This window comes from Somniosus microcephalus, chromosome 6 (genome assembly GCF_052327205.1).
Source record: "Somniosus microcephalus isolate GS21.2 chromosome 6, FLI_Smic_1.0, whole genome shotgun sequence".
NCBI lineage: Eukaryota > Metazoa > Chordata > Chondrichthyes > Squaliformes > Somniosidae > Somniosus > Somniosus microcephalus.
Window position 1 is genome coordinate 93,137,523 of NC_140992.1, and position 24,221 is coordinate 93,161,743.

The window sequence follows — 24,221 nt, forward strand, 5'->3', positions numbered from 1 at the left end:
ATTCATCTTGATGACTTCTGGCCATTTGGAATGTGCGTCCACCGCGATCAGGAACATGGAGTCCATGAATGGACCAGCAAAGTCAATGTGTACACGTTGCCATGGGGCTGAAGGCCATTCCCATGGGTGTAGCGGTGCTATCAGAGGTGCATTTTGCACTTTTTGACACCCAGCGCAGCTTTTCGTTAACTCCTCAATCTGTTGGTCAATACCCGGCCACCATACGTAAGCCCTAGCAAGACTTTTCATTTTAACTCCCCCCAGATGACCTTCATGTAGTTCTTTTAAAACTCTTTCCCTTAACTTGGGAGGAATAATCACTCTTATCCCGTACATCAAAGTACCATGGCAGACGGACAGCTGGTCTCGCCTTGCCGAGAATGCCGGTAACAGAGGATCACCCCGTGTTGGCCATCCTTTCACTGTCACCTCGTAGACTCTGGACAGTGTCGGGTCGTTCCTGGTTTCTCTTTCAATACTTGCGTTGGTGACAGGTAAACACTCGATAATGGTCGAATGAAATAACTCAACAGGGTCAACTTCCGTCGTGTCTTCATCTTCAGGTAGTGGCAGGCGTGACAGGCCATCAGCATTGCCATGCTGTTTCGTACCTTTGAATTCTATCTGATATTGATGTGCCCCTAAGAAAAGAGACCATCTCTGGAGACGCTGTGCTGTCATCACCGAAACACCCTTCTTAGGGTTAAAAATGGACACCAACAGTTGATGGTCCGTCAGAAGTGTGAATTTTTGGCCCTGTAGGTAATGATTAAACTTCTTCACTCCCCATACAAGGCTAAGGGCCTCCCTATCGACCTGCGCATAGTTGCGCTCAGCGGAGGTCAATGATCTGGATGCAAACGCGACTGGCCTTTCCGTGCCATTTGGCAATTTATGTGAGAGTACTGCCCCAATACCATATGGAGAAGCATCACAAGCCAACCGAATAGGCAGTGTCGGGTTGAAGTGAGCCAACACTTCCTCTGAGGTGATCAATTCTTTGCTTTTGCGAAATGCCTTCTTACAGTTTTCGCCCCAGTCCCATGGCACCCCTTTCTGTAAAAGAGCGTTCAACGGATGCAGCACCGTGGATAGATTTGGCAGAAATTTATGGTAATAGTTAATTAATCCTAGAAACGACCTCAACTGAGAGACATTCTCCGGAGCGGGAGCCTTTACAACAGCCGCTATCTTGTCAGGAGACTTATGAAGCCCCTCCCGGTCAATGACATGACCACAGTACGAGATCCGCTTCTGGAAGAACTCACATTTCTGCCGATTTACTCTAAGTCCATACTCTTTCAGTCTGTTGAGCACCAGTTCCAAGTTAGCGAGATGCTGTTCATCACCACCACCTGTGATCAGAATGTCGTCCAGGTAACATTGTGTGCCTGGAATTCCCTGTAATACCTGCTCCATGGCCCTCTGCCAAATTGCTGGAGCCGATGCCACACCAAAAACCAGCCTATTGTACCGGTACAACCCTCGATGCGTGTTGATCGTGAGGTATTGGCGTGACTCTTCTTCAACCTCCATCTGCAAGTACGCCTGCGCCAGGTCTATCTTGGTGAAGTGTTTCCCGCCAGACAGTGAAGCAAAAATATCCTCAATCCGTGGAAGCGGATACTGCACCGTGTGAAGCACCGGATTAACGGTGATCTTGAAATCTCCACAGATGCGAACCTTCCCTGGATCTCCTGGCTTATTGTTCGCAGGACGTTTCATAACGGGAACAATGGGCGTAGCCCACTCACTTCAATCTACTTTAGACAGTACCCCTGAACGTTCTAGTGCTTCCAGCTCCATTCAACCACAGGCCGTATTGCATAGGGTACCGGTCTGGCTTTAAAAAATTTTGGTTGTGCATGTTCATCAATCTTGATGTTTGCCGTAATTCCTCTCAGTGTTCCCAGTCCCGGCTGGAACACCTCTTTAGCCTCATCCAATATTCTGGACAATCGTTTAGGTTTGACAGCTGTTTCCCCGGAATCCACCGTTAGTGCTTTCAAGGAGTGCCAGTCCATATTCATTTTCCTAATCCACTCCCGTCCTAGTAGTGGTGGACCTCCTTCAGGCAGCACATATAAGTCCATTACTTGGCTTCCTTCGCCCTTGTGGACCACTTCTACCTCTATTTTTCCGATGGGGTACACTCTTTGCCCCGTGTACGTTTTCAATATAATCTCCGTATCCTGTAAGGGAATATGTTGGAATAACCTTCTGTAATCTTTCTTATTCATGACCGTCAATGCCGATCCAGTGTCCAATTCCATTTTTACTTGGACTCCTGCTATCTTAAGAGTGACCCAAATTGTTTGGAGGTCTGTATCCTTACCAACGTTGTGTATTCTTAAGCTATCCAGTTCATTACTGCTAGCATCTGAATCTGACTTCTGTTCAGTCAAACTGTTCTTTGTCACCTTGTGTACCTTTGCATATTTTCCTTGCGGTGACTTTTTATTGCTGGTCTTCTTTCCTGACCGGCATACTTTAGCTATGTGGCCAAACCTGCCACACGTTCTGCATTCTTGGTTTTTAAACCAACACTGGTTCTGATCGTGCGTTGTCTTTCCACAACGATAACATTTGACAGAACTCAAACCCAATTTGTTTGTACCGAGTTCCGGTGGCCGTAGCTGCATTACTGCCGTGCCTCTCGCTGCGGCCTCGTGTGCTGCTGCCATAGTGACCGCCTTCTCGAGAGACAGCTCATTCTCCTCGAGCAGTCGCCTTTGTGTATCCTGTTTAAATAAACCACACACAAATCTATCTCGAAGTGCCTCTGTCAGTCCCGTTCCAAACTGACAATATTTTGCTAGCTTACGTAATTCCATCAAATATTCAGCATTGCTTTCATTTTGCCGCTGTCTTCTATCGTAAAATTTAAATCGTTCCGCTAGCATCAGCGGCGTGGGGCTAAGATGATTTTTTAGGACAGTAACAATCTGTTCGAACGTCTTATCCGCCGGTTCATCTGGTGATAACAGGTGTTTCAATTGCCCGTATGTCTTCGCACCCATTGTAGTGTATGTACCCGTTAAGTTTAGTAATGTTAGTGCTTTATCTGTCTCAGGAATTTTATTTGCCTTAGAATAGTTTTGTATGCGTTCTACATACATAGCCCAGTCTTCTATATCACTGTCGAAGGCATTAATATTCCCATGTTTAGGCATCGTAGCAATTTATCGTATTTTTAATGTTATCTAAGATGGCGGCTTCCCGCTCTTGCCGTCGTCCTCCGCCCACAAAATGGCGGTTTTCCCACGCTTGGCGGTCTTCACCCGTCCCCCGACGCTGTCACCGCTTCACCGCGGCTCTCGCGCCTTCAGTTTCCCCAGACGCTGCGCCTTTAGCCCGAATGCGGCCCTTATCTCCGGGCGCGATCGATGTCCCGCGCTGCGCCTCTCGCTCGAAAGCGGCCCGGCCCTTATCTCTGGTCGCGATCGACCTCACCGCCCTTATTCCTCCGTCTTCCCAGCCCCGTCTGTACAGCCAATGCGGTTGACTTTCTGTCGCGTCGCTGCCTGGCTTACCCACCACGAGGTAGTAGAAGAAGCTGACAGTCGCTGATGGAGGCTTCGAGGTCAGGATGTCTTCTGCACTCCGGTTGCTCGATGCCTGCCGCTCGACGTGTCTTCCCGTAGGTGATGAGGGTGGAAACCTCTCTTCGACGTCCTGTCTGTGGACGAAGTCGCCGTGGAAATTACTGCAGCAGGGTAAGAATCGGACTCGTCGCCACTGTTAAGTCTGTGTGTTATAGTGAGAATTACTACACAGACCACAAGAGTAAATTCAACAGGTCTTTACTGGTTGGAGGTCGGACTATACTGAATACAATATTATTACACTGTGCTTATATACCGGTGTGGTCACCACCGGTATTACGTATACAGCAGCCAAAGAAAGTAGTACCTTTCTTAAGGTGGACCAGGCTTAAGTTCTCTTAAGGTGGAACAGGTTACATACACCACAGGAACATGTTGCCATTGTATGATCCAATCTCCCTTCTGAAAGCCTCCCATTGCTCTGATGCGGATTTTCCTACAAGTAGCTGATCCCAGTCCATTTTGGCCAGATCCTGCCTTATCCTATTAAAATCGGCCTTCCCCCAATTTAGAACCTTTATTTCCGGCCCATCCCTGTCCTTTTCCATGACCACCTTAAATCTTACCATATTATGGTCACTGTCACCAAAGTGCTCACCTACTAGCACTTTTTCCACTTGGCCGGCCACATTCCCTAGAATTAGGTCCAGTACCGCCCCCTCTCTTGTAGGACTTTCTACATGCTGGCTCAAAAAGCTCTCCTGGATGCACTTTAAGAATTCTACACCCTCTGAGCCTTTCACACTCTGACTATCCCAGTTAATATTGGGGAAGTTGAAATCCCCCATTATTATTACCCTATTATTTGCACATTTCTCTGAGATTTGCCTACATATCTGTTCCTCTATCTCCCCCTGACTGTTTGGAGGCCTATAGTACACTCCCAGCAAAGTGCTTGCCCCCTTTTTGTTTTTAAGCTCCACCCATATGGCCTCATTAGAGGAACCTGCTAATATATCATCCCTCCTTACTGCAGTAATTGACTCCTTAATTAATATTGCGACACCCCCTCCTCTTATACCTCCCCCTCTGTCTCGCCTGAAGATTCTGTACCCCGGAATATTGAGCTGCCAGTCTTGCCCCTCCCTCAACCATGTCTCCGTGATAGCAACAATATCATACTCCCATGTGTTTATCAACACCTTCAGTTCATCCACCTTATTTGCAAGACTCCTTGCATTAAAATAGATGCCATCCAGCCTTGCCCTTATATATTTGCCCTGTCTACCAAGCTGACTTGTTTTTTTCTCTATAATTGGCAGCACATCACCCCCTATTTCAGCTCCCCTCTGTATCCCATCCCCCTGCCAAGTTAGTTTAAACCCCCCCCAACAGTGCTAGCAAACCTCCCCGCAAGGATATTTGTCCCGCTCTGGTTCAGGTGCAACCCGTCAGACTTGTACAAGTCCCACCTTTCCCAGAAGCAGGCCCAGTGATCCAGGAAAGTAAAACCCTCCCCCCTACACCAACTCTTTAGCCACGCATTCATCTGCTCTATCCTTCCATTCCTATACTCACTAGCACGTGGCACTGGGAGTAATCCAGAGATTACAACCTTTGAGGTCCTGCTCTTTAATCTGTTACGTAGCTCCCTAAATTCTTGATGCAGGACCTCATCCCCCTTCCTACCTATGTCGTTGGTCCCAATGTGGACCACGACCTCTGCCTGCTCACCCTCCCCCTTAAGAATGCCCTGTAGCCGCTCAGTGACATCCCTGACCCTGGCCCCAGGGAGGCAACAAACCATCCTGGAGTCACGTTTGCGGCCACAGAAACGCCTATCTGTTCCCCTTACGATAGAATCCCCTACCACTATTGCTCTCCCACTCTTTTTCCTCCCTTCCTGAGCAGCAGAAGCGTCCCTGGTGCCAGGAAGCTGGCTGCTGCTGGCTTCCCCTGGTGAGTCATCCCCCTCAACAGTATCCAACTTGGTATACCTGTTTGAAAGGGGGATGTCCGCAGGGGTTCCCTGCACTACCTGCCTGCCTTTGTTGCTCCGCCTGATGGTCACCCCCGTGCTGCCCTACCCTGAGGCGTGAACAACTCGCTAAACGTGCTATCCACGACCCCCTCAGCATCGCGCATGCTCCAAAATTCATCCACCCGCAGCTCGAGCGCCGCAATGCGGTCTACAAGTAGCTGCAGCTGGATGCATTTCCCGCACACATGGTCGTCAGGGACACTGGCAGCGTCCCTGACTTCCCACATGGAGCAAGAGGAGCAGAACACGGGTCTGAACTCTCCTGCCATGACTTACTCCTTTAATTAATTTAAAAATTTATTCAATACCCCAGTTACAGGTATACTCTAGGGCGCTTTATTTACCAACTGTCCCCACTACACCACAGAAATTTAACACCACAGAATTCAAGCTTGTATTGAAAAGAGAGAAATACTCACCAACCAATCACTTACCTGCTCCCTGGTGACGTCACGCTTGGATTACTTTTTACCTCTCTCCTGGAACCTGGATTGGTATGCCTCTGACTGCTCCCTCTCAAGCCTTTAAGCTCTCCCGCCTCGGGCTGCTCCCGCGCAGGTCCGCTGCTTCTCCGGTCTCGGGGCTGTGGGCCTCGGTGCCTCTGACTGCTCCCTCTCAAGCCTTTAAGCTCTCCCACCTCGGGCTGCTCCCGCGCAGGTCCGCTGCTGCTCCGGTCTCGGGGCTGTGGGCCTCGGTGCCTCTGACTGCTCCCTCTCAAGCCTTTAAGCTCTCCCGCCTCGGGCTGCTCCCGCGCAGGTCCGCTGCTTCTCCGGTCTCGGGGCTGTGGGCCTCGGTGCCTCTGACTGCTCCCTCTCAAGCCTTTAAGCTCTCCCGCCTCGGGCTGCTCCCGCGCAGGTCCGCTGCTTCTCCGGTCTCGGGGCTGTGGGCTCCGGTCTCGGGGTTGTGGTTGCTGCTGCTGCTGGTGAGGCTGGTGTTGTTTGTGCTGGGGCTCATTTTGGTCCGATTCTGAGTTCCAAGGTGAGACAGCATAAGTGGCACCAATGCTGATTTAATAGATGCCAGGCAAAGTGAAGATCAGAGGCACAATCCTTCAATGTAGTGAGAGTGACTAGCAATGTGGTGAGAGTGGCTTCCAAGGTTGCAGAAATGACTTGCAAACCCCTGAAAGCTAAATCTCTGCACAAAATGGTGTCAGCCAGATCCTTTCCCTTAGGCAAGGAGGCAGGTGTAAGGTGTGAGTAGTTATGTCCTTTTTTCAGCTGTCACTTAATGAAGTAACACAATAGCCACTGAGCTCCTGTCTCCCCTTCACTGGCGAGTTTCCCGAGGTGCATGAATCCCGTGCGCAACCAGTTAAAGTCCAAACCTGATGTTATAAAGGTAGTTAAGGGTCTGTAAATGAGCAGTTACATACCTCAATGAGGTCAGCCACCTCTCCTGAGCGAATCCGTGGCACGCCTTGAAATGCGCCCGAGTTAAAGGCGGAAGTCGGCAGGATGACAACGGGTTGCCAACGTGTTGTCATTTTCCGCGCTTTTAACTGCCGACCCGCCTCCAAACCCGTACCTTCTCCAATGTGAAAATTCCACCCCGCGAGTCTTTAAACATCTCAAAGAAGGCAGATCTTCAACCTATCACTAACCTCCAGTAACTTAAACAAATGACCCTTCTTCACATGTAATACTAGACAATAAATGTTACATTTTCCAGTCAGTGTTGCTTTAATGCTAGAGTTAATTATATAAAGAAAAGAACTTGCATTTATATAGCACCTTTCACAACCTCAGGTCATCCCAATGCACATTACACCCAATGAGGTATTTTTGAAGTGTAGTCATTATTGTAATGTAGGAAATGTGGCAGCCAATTTGCGCACAGCAAGGTCCCATAAACAGCAATAAGATGATGATTAGATAAGCTGTTTTTGTGATGTTGGTTGAGGAATAAATATTGGCCAGGACATAGGGACATAGGAACAGTATTGGGCCATTCAGCCCCTCGAGCCTGTTCTGCCATTCAATGACGTCATGGCTGATTTGTATCCTAACTCCATCCACCCTCCTTGCTCCATATCCTTTTATACCCTTGGCTAGCAAAAATCTATCAATCTCAAATTTAAAATTATTATTTGAGCTAGCATCTACAGGAAACTTTCTGATATCCGGCACTAACGGGACCGAGCTGGTGCCGTAACATCAAAAGTGCCGGACATACCAGAGTTAATGTTTAAACATACGGAACTGAGAAGATCCGTGTGAATCAACAAACCCTGTTGCTTAGCAACAGCTTCAAAACAGTCGGCTGCAGCTGCAAGCGTCTGTAGCTAAAGCTGTTGCTATAGCTACAGACCTTGCAGTGCTTGACTGGGAAAAAAAAAGCAACGAGAACTAAAAAAACATATAGAAAACGGCTCCTGATTTTTGCCATTAGATCGAGTATTCTGGACATATAACCTCCGGATAAACCAAAGTTTCCTGTACTGCTTTTTGTGGGAGAGAGTTCCATACTTCTACCACTCTTTGTGTGAAGAGGTGTTTCCTAACTTCTCTCTTGAGTGGCCTGGCTCTGATTTTAAGGTTATGTCTCCTTGTCCTAGAACCCGCCACCAGTGGGAAAAGTTTCTCTCTATCTACCCTATCAGTTCCTTTCAAAATGCTAAAAAACTCAATCAAATCACCTCTTAACCTTCTATATTTGAGGGAACATAAGCCGAGTTTCCTACATTACAATTGTGACTACACTTCAAAAGTACTTTATTGGCTTTGAAACATCTGGTGGTCATGAAAGGTGCTATATAAATGCAAGTCTTTCTTTCTTCTTAGTTTATGTAATCGCTCCTCATAATTTAACCCTTGGAGCCCTGGTAACATTTTGGTGAAACTGCGCTGCACTTCTTTCAAGGTCAATATATCCTTTCTAGGTGCTGTATCCAGAACTGTACACAGTACTCCAGATGCGGTTTAACCATGGCTTTGTATAGCTGTAGCAAAACTTCCTCCCCTTAATATTCATGTCTCTTTGTAATTTTATGCTCTTGTTTACTCTACTTACTATGCTATCAATCTTTGTGTCATCGGCAAAATGGTCTATGGCTCTCTATTATGTTATCTAAGTCATTCATAAATATAGTGAATAGTTGAGGCCACAGCACAGAAACCTGTGGGACACCACCAGTCACTTCCTTTCAATTTGAGTACATACACATTATCACTACTCTCTGTCTTCTACCGCCTAACCAATCTCCTAACCAGGTCAATAATTTGCCTTCAATTCCATGAGCTTTAATTCTGGCAACAGTCTCTTATGTGGAACCTTATTGAATGTCTTCTGGAAGTCCATGTAAACTACATCCATAGACATTCCCTTGTCAATACTTTAGTGACTGCCTCAAAAAATTCAATGAGGTTCGATAGACGTGACCTACCCTTTACAAATCCATGTTGGCTCTCTCTAATCAGCTCAAATTTCTCTAAGTGCTCAGTTACTTGGTCCTTAATTATAGATTCTAACAACTTCCCCACAACAGATGTTAGACTAGCAGGTCGATAATGTCTTGGTTTCTCTCTCTCACCTTTCTTAAATAATGGAGTTACGTTTGCAATTTTCCAACCTAAAGGGTCAATTCCTGAAACCCTTGACTACTCTTTTTCTTCTAATATAATTGGGAAATCTTTTTGTGTTAATCTTGATATCTCTCACAAGTTTCTTTTTGTAATCCTTTTTTACAGCTCGTACTATCTCTTTTGTCTACCTTTGTTGTTCTTTATATCTCTCCCAGTCCCCTGGATCTACATTATTCTTTACACTTTTGTATGCTTTTTCCTTTAGTTTTATGTTATCTCTCACCTCTTTTGTTGACCATGGCTCTTAGGGGTATATACTGGTCATGTATTAAGCTAAATTGTTTTTTGAACGCCTCCCACTGCTCATCTGTAGTTTTACCTGATAACAGTTTTGACCAGTTTGCTGTCGTCAGTCTCTGTCTCATTCTATTAAGGTTAGCCTTACCAAAATCTAGAATTTTAGGAACTGTGTTACGTTTCTCCTTTTCAAACCTAACATTAAATTCAAAGATATTATGATCACTGTTATATAAATGTTCCCTAATTGTTATATTATTAACTAGGTCTGGCTCATTACTAAATCTAGTATGCTCTGCCCTTTTGTTGGTTCTCGAACATATTGCTCCAGAAAACTATCTGGAATGCACTCAAGAAATTCACTACCTTTCTGACTTGAGCTACTCTGCTCTTCCCAATCTACATGAAAATGAAAGAATCCCATTAAAACAACTTTGCTTTTGCTACAAGCCTCTGTAATCTCTGAATTAATACATTCTGCCCTTCATTGCTACTGTCAGGAGGCCTGTAGAAATTACCATTACATTTTGGGGGAAAAATTCAGTTAGTAGCACCACCCATTAGCGCCTTAAGAGGGCGCTAAGTGGGGCGCAAACCAACTAGCGCCCGGGCGCGGCGATATCTGCACCTCTCGCGAAATTGACCGGACCTTTTGCGGTGGCGCTAAACAATACCGCCCGATCTCCTGCGCACGTAGATCTTGACGTCATTCGAGAGTGCAACGCCCTTGGGCGCCCCGGACCAGAAATTCAGTGGCGCCCCCCTCCTTTCCGCCTGTCGCTACCAACGACAGGTTGACTGGAACACTTCCCAGTCACTGGGGTCGCTATTTAAAGGGGGCCTCTTCCTGGCTTTTGTGTGGTAGCCATTTTTGCACCACTCGTTCTGAGAGAGAGAGAGAGATTTGGAGAGAGACAAAGAGAGAAAGAGAGACTTCTGCATTGAGTCAACGCTGTCTGAGGTAGTTTTGGCTTCTGACCATAACTTTGCAGGTACTTTGCTTTTAGACCTTCATAACTTTGATTACCCAGATACTATGGGGGCTGCAATGGATGGGAACATTGTCCTTCTCCATCGCATTCGGAGGGAACAGAGACGCAGAGAGAGAGTGGCAATCATGGCCAGACAGAGGAGGGCCAACAGGCCTCGGTACAGGAGACCTTACCCGCCCAGGGTTTTTCGCCAACAGTTCTCCTACATTAATATGTCTAAGGAGCAGTGTTTGCGAAGGCTGCGATTCAGCAAGGAGGTGATCACTGAGCTCTGCCACCTGCTTCAGCCAGATCTGCAGCCTCAACTGAGGAGCAGGACGTCTCTGTCAGTGGCAGTGAAGATAACAGAGGCTCTCAACTTTTATGCCACCGGCTCATTTCAACCAGCTACTGGGGACATCGCCAATATCTCCCAGTTCGCGGTGCACTGCTGTATCCGTCAGGTAACAAATGCCCTCTTTAAAAGGAGACGAGAGTACATCTCTTTCCCCATGACCCCGGACAAGCAGCAAGAACGCACAACGGGCTTTGCGTTGATAGCGGGCTTCCCCATGGTGCAGGGCGCCATTGACTGCATGCATGTGGCTTTGCGGGCACCGCAAGAGAATGCCAAGGATTTCCGCAACCGAAAGGGCTTCCATTCCTTAAACGTCCAGTTGGTCTGTGACCACAGACAGCTGATACTCGCTGTCAATGCCCACTTTCCAGGCAGCAGCCACGATGCCTTCATCCTGTGCCAGACCTCTGTGGCCGACCTTTTCCAGGCACCACATCACCCAGGAGGTTGGCTTCTCGGGGGCAAGGGATATCCTCTGTGCACCTGGCTGATGATACCGCTCCGTTCGCCCAGCACCCCAGCTGAGCTACAATACAACGAGAGCCATCAAGCTACCAGGAACATCGTTGAGCAATCGGCGTGCTCAAGCAACGGTTCCGCTGTCTGGACCATTCTGGAGGAGCCCTGCAGTAATCGCCTGAGCGAGTCTCCCACTTCGTTGTTGTGTGGTGCATGCTGCATAACCTTGCTATCCTCAGGACCCAGCCAATGCCACCAGACATTGGAGCACCAACAGAGGAGGAGGAGGAGGAGGAGGAAGATGAGGAGGATGATCATCAGCAACACCAAGGTGGGAGGGAGGCACAAAGTGGAAGGGCCGTCCATCAAAGGCTCATAGCAAGTCGCTTCTAGGCCCCCTCTGAGGGAATGGCTTCTGCCATTCAAATAACCTGAATGAAACCATCCCGCAACCCTTAAGCTGGTCAAGGCAACAATGAGTGCAAAGACCAAACATGTACATTTTGAATACAGACACTTCTTTATTTCACAAACTCTGTGTGTCTCATTTCCGCATGACAAAGTAATAGAAAGATGCACCAAAAAAAAAGTCATTCACATAATTCAGTGCTCGCGTGGCCTCAATCTGTGTCTGCATGAGACCAGCCACTGACTGCATTGCAGCACTTAGCATTTGCGTGGCAGCCACCTGTGCTACAGCGAAGTGCTCCACACTCCTTGCCAGTGATTCAATGGATTCGGGCATCCTTGCCACTGCAGCCATGAGCTCAGTGTGCCTTTGCTCCGCCTAGGCGCTCATTTCAGCGAGGACCCGCTCCTCGTCTGCGTCCAGTGCAGCAGGACTCGAGGCCATACTCTCCCGCCGGGGAGAAGGCCCCCGAGCTTCCCTACCCCCATCGCGTTGCTGCAGCCCTCTGGGTCCTGGAGCTTCACCCTCATCAGACCATCCCCCCCTGCTCCCCTCCAGGGAAGGCGTGTCCCCAGTATGGGCATGGGCTGCCTCGGTAGAGGGTGGCGCTGATGGTCCGGCTTCCTCTTCCTCCTCGCCTTCAGCTTCACTCTCACTGGCAGCTTGAGGGCCCGTCTCCTCACCTGGTGAATCACCATCTGAAAGCAGGGAGGTACAAGAGTGGCTTTAGCGTGAGGACAGGGTGGCAGCAAGGGAGGCATGAGTGCAGCGAATTAGTGATTTGGATTGAAAGTGTCAAAGGCTGCTGTTGTGAGGAACAAGTGGAAGGAGAGAGAACAAAAAGGTGATGACCTTACCATTGCTGTCCAGAACGGGGTCGGCGTCTCCAGTAGCGATGGGACCAATCACCCGGCTTGCCACAATCCTGTGGACGCGCTCCTCAAAATTGCTGAGGGCTTGAAGGTGAGGCCGCCCTCCACCGGTCCGTTGCTGCTGTCTCCTATTGTGAGACAGCTTGGCCTGCAAGGAAAAGGACAGTGTTTGAGTAAATATACAGCCATGATCTTGCCTGAAATGCCTCCCATGGTTGAATAGCCCTTACTGTATGCAGCCATGATCTTGCCTGAAATGCCTCCCATGGTTGAATAGTCCTTACTGTATGCAGCCATGATCTTGCCTGAAATGCCTCCCATGGTTGAATAGCCCTTACTGTATGCAAAGTGTGGAATGTGCGTGTGTGTTTGATGAAAGGGCCATAGGTGTTGGATGAGTGTTGGGCATTGGGGCTTTCAAGACCCTCTGGCCATAAAGTGAGGTTGAGATGAAGGGATGAAGAAGTTTTGAAAAAAAGGCACTCACCCTGATGACCCGAGTGAGGTCATTGAACTTTTTCCTACATTGCACATGGGTCCTAGGCACCATGCTGCTTGAGGACACTCTCTGAGCCACCTCCCTCCACACTCTTCTGTACTCGCGTGGCAAAGGCCTCCTGCCACTCTCTAGGTACAGAATGGATCTTCTGCGCTCCACCCCGCGAACCAGAGCCTCCAAAGCCCGCTCGCTGAAGTGCTGTGCTCGCTCCCTGGCCCTCTCCATAGTGTTTGGCTGCTAGATTTAGCCACAGGTCTGCCCAGGCCGAGATTCAAGGCTCCAGTGAGCAGGGTGTGGCTGCAGAGCTAGATCGACCCTCCCCTTTAAGAACTGACCGGCGCCAGTGTGTCTGTGTTCAATCACTAACTGACAGCACCTGCGCTGCGCCCGCCCTCTGAGGTAGCGCCTTGCTCCTCGGCCTTAGCACCTGATTTAGCGCTCCAATCACCTCCAGGGGTGATAAAAGCCAAGTTTGCTGTCGGCGGCGATAATTAGCACCAGGCGCTAAACTTTGCGCACTGCCAGTAATGGCGCCACATATGGGGCGATACCGAATTTTTCCCCCTTTAAGTCCTCCCTTATTCCTCAATTCTAACCATAGAGTATTCACTGATTGCTTTCCCTTACCTAAAGTCTCTATTACTAATACTGTATTGTAATAGTATCTTTAATCAATAAGGCTACCCCTCCTCCTCTTCCAGTTTTCCTATCCTTTCTAACCTGGAATATTTAACTCACAATCATGACCAGCTTGCAGCCATGTTTCAGTAATGGCCCCCATGTCATACCCTCTAAGCTGCATTTGAGCCTCTAATTCACTCTATTTATTTCTTATACTCGTGTGTTGGTATATAAAACTCTTATTTGCGCAACACACCCTAACCTGCCCTACTGCCCTGTTTCTTATTTGTCACTTCTGCTGTAACTACTTTAGTTATTTTAGTATTCGCTTCACCTGGAGTATCTATATCACTGTTTGTGACCTGGAATCTGCACTTAATTTGTTTTTTAAATCTTTAAATTATAATTGTTCCAATTGTTTCTGATGGAGCCCAACCCCTACCCGCCATTTATTAGTTTAAAGTGCTTTATTCCACCCTATTTATCCTTTCCGCTAGGACTTTGGTCCCAGCGGGTTCAGGTGCAACCAATCCCAACAGTACAGTTACCCGCTGTCCCAGTACTGGTGCTAGTGTCCCATGAAATGGAACCCTCTCCTCCCCATACCACTCCTTTAGCCACATGTTCACCTTCCTAATCTGTTTTTCCCTATGTCAATTAGCACATGGCTCGGGTAATAACCCTGAGATTATCACCTTTAAGATCTTGCTTTTTAACGTGGTTCCTAACTCCTGATGCTCCCTCAGCAGGACCTCCTCCCTTTTCTTCCCTATGTCATTGGTCCTGACATGGAGCACGACAATTGGATCTTCCCCTTCCCTTTCCAAATTCCTTTCCAGCCGCATCAAGATATCCCTTACCCTGGCACTAGCTAGGCAACACACCCATCGGGACTCTCGATCGTGGCAGCAGAAGATGCTAGTTATCCCCCTAATTATTGAATCATGTAACAAGTTTGATTCCTGACACCAGATTATGGTTTCTAATTACTTTCCATTTATTGTATGAGATCAAGTCCATATACACACACACAGCATTTAAACAGTAGATATACAGAGAAATAAACGATACAACCGTGTTTTCTTTCCCCATGTCGAGAAGTAACATTGTCGTTGTTGTTCCTTTCCAATTTTGATTTTTGCAACAAATTGTTAAAGAAAGATCAAGATCTTTATAGGCCACTTCATTGCTAATTGATTATGGCATGACAAGTGTTATTGTGAACAAAGCCCCTAGAAAGGATGTATTTCCCACAAAACAACAGATGCCAACTTGTTTTTATCCTGTCTTCACTTTTCCATCTCCTTATCTCAAAACTGCCTTGGTTAACTGTTTCCTATCATGGCATTGAAAACAAGTTAAATCTTACACATCCTGTGTTTCAGCAAACAATTAGACCCACAGTGTCAGCTGACTCATCAAACCCTAAAGCATCCCGGGAATGAACAACTTTTAACCATTTAATTCAGTAAAAAGAAACCAAAACTTTAATCATAAGATTAAACCAAATGATAATCCTACGTATATATGTATACACATCTAGGGTTTCTCACAATTAGGTACATTGTACCTGTTGGATAGGACCAGTGTCTGTGGGGTTACCTCCTCTATCTCCCCTCGGTTCCCCTACCCTGCTGACTGACAGTCACACTCTCCCCTTCCTGCACATGTGCTTGCCTCTGAGGTGTGACTATGCCAGAGAAAATTATCCAGAAATTCACCCCCTCCTTTATGTGTCAGAGTGTCTCCAACTTGCACTCCAGCTCAAGGCCTCTGAGCTGCAGTGTCTCAAGGTACGGACATTTCCTGCAGGTGTGGTAATACCGGGTCAGCCTCACTGCCCACAAACTCCCACATATTTCGGTACCAACACTGCCTTTTCTAGTTTCTAATTAGTTATTTATTTGTTAGTAGTAATTTAATTTTAGATGTCATAAAATTACTTGAGATCAAAATTATATTTAGTAGATGGATTTAGAGAACTCCCCTGCTGTTCTTCAAAATACAGTTAGTGCCATGGGATCTTTTACGTCCACCTGAGAGGGCAGATGGGGCCTCGGTTGAACACCGCATCAGAAAGGTGGCACCACCGGCAGTGCAGCACTCCCTCAGTGCTGCACTGAAGTGTCAGCCTCAATGATGAGTAGTACTTGAACAAACAACCTTCTGACTCAGAGGCAAGAGTGCTACCACGCAGCCAAGGCTGATACCTAATATCTTAAATAGATCTTAAATGAGTTAACATTGACATTAAAATGACACAGATCTGAAAATCTAAACCAAATGTCAGCCTGTTATTCTTGCGTGGGATACATCATAGCCAAACCTAATCCTCCTCTGTCCTAACATATGCACAGATATATTTTCCAGCAGGGTTCACTGGAGGACAATAATCAAGGTGGAAAATCTGCCTGGTTTTGATCTGCCTAGACCAGAGGTATTGTAGTCAACTGCAACACTCCAGATGCTACCAGGCTGAAATCAGTTAGCAGAACACAGATAAGGATTGAACCTGGGACTTCCTCAGTCTGTGTGACTCAACACCACATGGGTGGTCCATATGCTCATTCAAAGGCATCGTGGGAATAACTGAAAATGCCCTTTAACTATTTTTTCATGCTTCTTAAATAAAGTGCCATCTAACCAGAGGAAAAAAATGAGCGGGGATTTTTTTTTTAAGTACTTTTCCTACATGCTCCCACCCATCATTAGACATAGCCTCAGTTTCTGGTCATGTAAAGTTCACTTTTTATTGATGCGAGCTGTGTCACCATTCTGATTCTGACAAGCATGTGGCACAGGATGTGGTGAATGCTATAAACACGAAGTTATCAGAGCCAACTGCCCAACATTGCGTGACTGCTGGTCTTGGTAAGTAAGAATTGGTAGTTGTTATTACTTACAATAGTGTTTTCAGTTTAATGTGCTGAAACGTTTACACTCCTGAAATTACAATAACAAATTACAGCAAATTGAAGCACACAATAGAACTTGGTAAACTAAGTCGGATACCGTATATACAACCAACCTTCCCGCTTCTGCTTTTATCAGGAAATATGTGTGAGTTGAGCAACACAACAAACTTTGAATTCGTGAAGACATTTCAGTATGTAGTACATATACCAACATTCATCCTGGGACTGATCATCAATTCAGTGGTGCTCTGGATACTCTGCTTCTGTTTAAAGAAGTGGATGGAATCTACGATCTACATGACAAACCTGATATTTTCCGACATATTTCTGCTTTTCTCTCTGCCTTTCAAAATCCATGCCTACCAGATGGATGGAAAGTGGCATCTGGGTCCAGGGTTCTGTGAGTTTGTGGAGTCGCTGTACTTTTTGAACACTTATGGGTCTATCCTGTTAATAACGCTGATATCTCTGGATCGGTACATCGCCATCAAACATCCTTTTCTGGCAAGAACCCTCAAATCGCCAAAGAAAGCCATCATCGCCTGCACTGTGGTGTGGGTTTGTGTCTGGTCTGCAAGCATTCTAAATTATATCCAATCTGACAGTAATCAGCGAAACGAAATGTGCTTCTCGAATTTTTATGAATTTTGGGATAGGGGCATAATTCCCATGAGTATGGTCACCATATTTTTAATTGCTGCAGTTACTGTGATTTTCTGTAGTATTCAGATAATCAGAACATTGCAAAGAGTGGATGAAGAGAGAGAAGATATGAACATGCGGACATCTATGAATGTTCTCTCTTCAAATCTGGTCACCTCCCTTCTCTGTTTTACACCATATCATGTAGCCATGCTGCTGAGCTTTTTAGCAAGAAAATGCTATATAGCAAATGATTACTTGGCATCTCTGCGTGTCTTTCTCCAGATCTCTCAGTGTTTGGCAACCATAAACTGTTACCTGGATGCAATGTACTATTATTTGATCATTAAGGAGTTCTGGAAATCAAAGGTAAAGAGCACAGAGGAAAATATTTCAACCCATCTTAGTTGAATTGCAGAATTCATTTTGCCATATTCGCCTCGTTTACATGAACATACAATCATCAATTGCCTCCTTGGCTACAGTCGTTACATGGAGAATAATGGATAATAAAATACACTCAAGTTATAGGATTTATTCTTTTAACATTTATTGATGCCTTAGTGCAGATCCTGTTGAAGTTGTACGAGCAAGAGTGAGGAGCTAAAACAAGGATGGATTTATTTTCTATGGATCTTGGACCAATAGCATGGTACCCATATGCTTCCCCCTAATGATTCACAAACATTGGAAGTGTAACTGTGTGATTTATAAAAGTTATAATTGAAAATAATCAGTTTAAGTGTCCTAGAGCTGTATGTTTATCAGAATTGCATTTTTAAGTGGTTCATGTAAATAAGAAAAAGACTTGCATTTATATAGCGCCAAAATTTGTTAGTGTGGTTGGTCATGTCAGCTGAAGTGGTGCCTACTGTAAGATATTTAATGTCATTCACCATTCATCTAAAGAGGTTTTATTAAATTGTGAAAACCCAACTGTCTTTTTTTGATTGGGAAAGTTTTCAAAAAAGATTTACATGAAGTGATACAATTGCTTGCATCTGACAATTTGCTCTGCCTTCTTACAAACCTGCAAAGGAATTAAGCCTTTCTGCTGACAGCTGTTTGTTAATTCACCACACAACAGCTTTTTATTGCTGAATGAAATTTAAAGATATTGGACATTATTAAATTTAAGGTTTTTAATTTTAAGTGAATGCTTCCCCACAGTGACAGAAGGGAATAAAGAATTGGGCTTGTGGGAAAGCCACAATGAATTGTCAATTTTTTCATTCGTAGGAAAGCCACAATGAATTGTCAGTTTTTTCATTTAAGCTGGGGGCCAGATGAATGTTGATGGTGTAAGATTATCAAGTGGGTAGAAGCCTTCCCATGCAAGTTGGCCACAGCATTGTGGACAGCCAAGACCCTAGTTAGGGAAGTATTCTCCAGATGGGGACTTCCTCGCATGGTAGAATCAGACCAAGGGAGTCATTTCACAGGTCAGGTAATGCAAGCCACTTTGAAATTGCTCAGAATTGAAGGGAAATGGCATGTAACCCAAAATTAAATGGTTTCATATTAACCAGATGAAGCTTTTCCAGCCCACTAGCAGGTCCAGAAGACAGCAAGCCATGATTATGAGCATGGTGAGCCGGATTTGTCCTCTCCAGTGGGATGATGAAGAAGGGATGCCTAATGGAACACCCCCACCCAACGAGGTGCCCTTGCCTGAAGGGGCACCTCCACAGGTACAGTATGATCCAAATGAAGGTGGACAGGACATGGGAGCTGTAGAAACCTCCTTGTCTCCGGGTCCAGAACCACTTCCTGTCCACAGACGAGTCCAGTGGGCCCCCCCACTCCACGGCACCATAGTAAAAGAAATAAAAAGACACCCTTGAAGTATCATCAGTGGTAGGGGTGAGAAAATTGCCAAGTGCAGGAAAAAGAAAAGTCCACAAAGCTGCTTTGTGGAGCTCCTGGCAACTGGATAGTATCCAAGCGTATGGAATAGATGACAGGAGTCCCTACCAATGATTCATGGATGGGGAGGGAAGGCCACGTAGGGGTTCGAAGGGTTGCACACATTATCATGTGCAGGAATGTAAAAACGAAATAATATGGTGGAATTGAAAGTCCGTCCTAAACTTCCCCTCTCTACAAATAAAACACAACCGCAGGAAGAACAACAAGAAACCTGGGTTGTCTGCCCTAAACACACTCCGGGACCGACAAATGGGTTAGTGGTAATCTCAACTCGGATGATATTGTACCATGATGTGCATCACGAGGTGGTGCTGGTAATATTGAATCTGACTGATGTGAGAATACCGGACTGGTGCAAACCAGAGACAGCGGTGGTTATATGGGAGAATGATGCAGGAATTAATAGAGGGATTTGGGGAAAAAACCAGTAGAACAATGGCGGAGTCAGAACTAGAGCCGTTATATCACATAGGCCCGAGGGAGAGTGATGGGTTAAACGGGGCATGTACAAATTCATATCAGAAAGCGACGGGGTTTGATAAATGATGCAGCTGTGGCGGAGCCACCAAAGGACTCAGAGTGGTTGTACATAATTCCTTTAACAGCAATGTAGTTACTGTCTGTGCCTGTACCTTTAATTACACTGTTTGACTGTACAATGTCTAGTTACCTGTACAGCGCGGTTTCAACGTGAAAACATCATGCCGTTAGTCACGTGATGCCCCAATGGCAGGAAGAATGTGATGACGTCATGACGTCAGTCTTCTGACCAGAGGATCAGTCCTCGTGGAGCCCTCAAGGAGAGTAGACCTGTAATTGATGTGTTCCAGCAGTTTCCAGTTTAAACCTGTTTTGTTTCATTAAAGTTCATTGTTTTAATTGCCTGAGTCGAACTCAGTCTTTTTGATAGGAACCTCCGTTCCTACATTGGTGACCCCGAATTCTACGAACAATTTTCGTGGAAGATTCATCATGGACACGAATGCCGTCACACTGAAACTGCCACAGTTCTGGGAGCAACAACCAGACGCCTGTTTTATCCAGGCTGAAGCCCAGTTCGCCATTAGGAATATCGTCGCTGATCAGACCCGTTATTATTACGTGGTCTCCGCCCTCGACAGCCCAACTGCATCACGGATCATCAGCCTCCTCGGTAGTCCTCCTACTGACAGCAAGTATGATGCAATTAAGGCGCGGTTGCTTCAGGTTTTCGGGCTCTCAAAGTCGGAGCACGCTTGCCGGCTCATCACGATGCCCGGCCTCCGGGACTACAAACCGTTCGAGCTCATAAGCCAAATGCTCACGCTCTTGGGTGCCGAACTGGAATGTTTCCTCTTCCGGGAGCTTTTCCTCTATCAAATGCCTGAACAGGTTCAGGCTGCCCTAGCCAGATCTGACATTACAGACTGCGCCGAGCTTGCGGCCGAAGCTGATAAGATTTTCACGGTAACCCAGCAGTGCTGCACGGCCACGAGGCGCCCATCCCCCACAGACGCGGTTCCAGCTCCTCCTACAGCGGGCTGGTGCTCCTACCACACCCGTTTTGGCGCGAAAGCACGATGCTGCCGTTCCCCCTGCAGTTTTTCGCCCCAAAAAAAAACAACAAAGCGCCGGCAGCGTCCCTGGCGACGGAGGACCGGGTCTAACGGGTGTTCCGTGGTGGCGATGGCCGTCGGATCTATGGGGAAACTCCTTTATATCACCGATTCCCTATCGGGCCGCCGTTTTCTTTGTGATATCAGGGCGCAGTGTAGCATTCTACCTGCGTCGAAGCTCGACATGCAGACTGGGAACCTCGGTTTTTCCCTCGTAGCGGCTAATGGCGCAGCAATTCGAACTTTCCAAAAGCGGCGGGTCGAAGTCTGTTTCGGCGGTCAGCGCTTCTTTTGGGAATTCGTCACGGCCACAGTCTCACAGGCCATCCTAGGGGCGGATTTTCTGTGTGCCAACAGCCTCCTCGTCGATGTCCGGCACCGCCGGCTGATCAACGCGGCCACCTTCCACTCGATTCCGTGCTACCACGGTACCTCCGTGTCGCGCTCAATTGCCTGCGCTTTCCCTCCTCCGGATGACTTCACGCGGCTCCTCGGGGAGTTTCCAGAGCTGACAAGGCCCACTTTCTCCTCATCGGGAATGAAGCATGGTGTTGAACATCATATCACCACTACTGGCTCCCCGGTTTATGCGCGGGCTAGAAAGCTCGAACCCGGCAAGCTCGCGGCTGCGAAGGCGGAGTTCAACACAATGGAGCAGCTCGGGATCATTCAGCGGTCCAATAGTCCCTGGTCCTCGCCTCTCCACATTGTGCCGAAACCAGGCGGCGGCTGGCGGCCATGCGGTGACTACCGACGCCTGAACGACGCCACCACTCCGGATCGGTACCCGATTCCGCATATCCAGGATTTCTCGGCCCATTTGGCGGGAAATTCTATCTTCTCTAAAGTCGACCTCATCCGTGGATACCACCAGGTTCCAGTGCACCCACAAGACGTCCCGAAAACCGCAGTCATCACCCCTTTTGGCCTCTTTGAGTTCCTGTGGATGCCGTTTGGCTTAAAGAACGCAGCACAGGCGTTCCAGCGTTTAATGGACTCCGTTCTTCGAGACCTGCATTTCATCTTCGTCTACCTTGGTGACATTCTCATCGCCAGTGCCAGCAAGGAGGAGCACATCTCCCATTTGCGTTCCCTCTTTACACGCCTCAGCCAACACGGTTTAATCATCAACCCGGCAAAGTGCCAGTTCGGCCTGCAACAGATCGATTTCCTGGGACATCGCATAACATCGGACAGCGTCGTCCCTTTGATGACGAAGGTTGAAGCGGTTACCGCTTTCCCGCGGCCGCCGACAGGCAAGGCCTTGCAGGAGTTCCTGGGGATGGTCAACTTCTACCACCGTTTTGTCCCCAAGGCGGCTCAACTTATGCAACCTTTGTTCGGGGCCCTCAAGGGCAAGTCGGGTAAAGATCCAATCAGCTGGACAGCCGAGATGGCCCAGGCGTTCGGCAACACCAAGAACGCTTTGGCCAACGTGACCATGCTGGCGCACCCACTTCCAGGTGCCACCATTGCCCTTACCACCGACGCGTCAGACTACGCCATCGGTGCAGTGCAAGAACAGTGGGTCAACGGCACGTGGCAACTGCTGGCGTTTTTCAGCCGTCAACTACGAAAGAATGAAAAAAAGTACAGCACCTTTGATCGGGAGCTACTGGCCCTTTTCCTCGCCATTCGCTATTTTCGGTTTTTATTGGAGGGGTGTCCCTTCACGGCTTTTGTCGACCACAAACCCCTTACGTTCGCCGTGGCCAAGACCGCCGACCCGTGGTCCGCTCGTCAACGTCACTTGACGTTCATTTCCGAATTTACCACGGACATTCAACATGTGTCTGGTAAGGACAACCTGGTGGCAGATTGCCTCTCCCGTGCGACGGTCCACGCGGTGCACCTGGGGATCGACTACGCCCTCATGGCTGCAGATCAGGCCTCGGACTCTGAGGTCCAATGATATAGAACCGTTCCCTCTAGCTTCCAAGTGACCAATGTCACTTTCCAGGCCACAGGCGCCACGCTCCTTTGCGACGTCTCCATGGGCTTTCCTCGACCTATCGTGCCAATCGCATGGCGCCGGAAGGTTTTTGATGCCATACACGGGTTGTCGCACCCTGGGATGAAGGCTTCACAACGGCTTATGTCGGCGAAGTTCGTCTGGAAAGGTATGCACCTCGATGTCCGTGACTGGGCTAATACCTGCGTCGTCTGCCAGAAGGCCAAAGTCCAGCGTCATGGCTGCGTTCGCTGTTCCGGAGCGTCGTTTCGACCATGTGCATGTGGACCTTGTGGGGCCGCTTCCACCTTCTCAGGGTTATACTCATCTCCTCAACATGGTGGACCGCACCACTAGGTGGCCAGAGGCAATTCCTTTGGTTTCCACCACTTCGGCAGACGGCGCTAGAGCTTTCATCTCCTGTTGGGTTGCCCGTTTCGGGGTACCGGCGGACATCTCTTCTGACCGTGGGCCACAATTTTCCTCGGAGCATTGGAATGCTGTGGCTCAGGGGCTCGGCACCAAACTTCATCGCACCACTGCCTATCATCCACAGGCGAACGGCCTTTGCGAGCAATTCCACAGGTCACTTAAAGCCTCTCTTCGGGCCAGTCTTCAAGGTGCAGGATGGGTGGACAGACTTCCATGGGTCCTTTTGGGTCTTCATACGGCGCCCAAAGACAACTTGCAATCGTCTTCAGCTGAACTCGTCTATGGCCAGCCGTTTCAAGTACCAGGGGATTTCCTCCCTTCTCCCACAGAGCCATGTTCCGCCTCCCAGCAATTCGTTCACCACCAGGAAGCGGCCAGATGCTTCGCTCCGGTGCCTACATCCAATCACGGTTTGCAGAACTCCTACGTGCCACCAGGACTGAAGAATGTGGAGTATGTATTCATCTGCCACGATGCTCACCGGGATCCACTCAAGCCCCCTTACACTGGTCCTTTCCGCGTCATCGAACCAGGAGACAAATCCTTTTCGGTCGACGTCGGAGGGAAGCCGGATCACATCTCGGTGGACCGATTGAAGCCGGCTCACCTGGACCTGGACCACCCTGTCGTAGTCGCTCAACCACCCAAACGTGGCCGACCGCCCGCAGCCGCCGCACTAGATCAACCAAAGCCGCCCGCCAACTCGACCGCACTCGCCGCACCTGCTCAACCACAACTGACTGCCAACTCGACCACCGGTCATCAACTTCCTCTACCAGGGTATCGAAGTCAATCGGACAGACTTGTCAGACCTCCTCCTCGTCTTACTTTTTCTGTTAAAGACAATTCTGTGGGGGCGCATGTGGCGGAGCCACCAAAGGACTCAGAGTGGTTGTACATAATTCCTTTAACAGCAATGTAGTTACTGTCTGTGCCTGTACCTTTAATTACACTGTTTGACTGTACAATGTCTGGTTACCTGTACAGCGCGGTTTCAACGTGATGACGTCATGCCGTTAGTCACGTGATGCCCCAATGGCGGGAAGAACGCGATGACGTCATGACGTCAATCTTCTGACCAGAGGAGCAGTCCTGGTGGAGCCCTCAAGGAGAGTAGACCTGTAATTGATGTGTTCCAGCAGTTTCCAGTTTAAACCTGTT

General features: G+C 47.9%; 1 protein-coding gene across 1 annotated transcript; it reads left to right on the forward strand.

Annotated features, from left to right (window-relative positions):
* Positions 1–16,652: 16,652 nt before the first annotated feature.
* On the forward strand, positions 16,653–18,056 carry LOC147115888 (G protein-coupled receptor 55-like). The gene has a single exon (XM_085989461.1). It carries the CDS (start codon positions 16,653–16,655, stop codon positions 17,562–17,564), a length of 912 nt encoding a protein of 303 aa, XP_085845587.1. The 3' UTR covers positions 17,565–18,056.
* Positions 18,057–24,221: the final 6,165 nt, after the last annotated feature.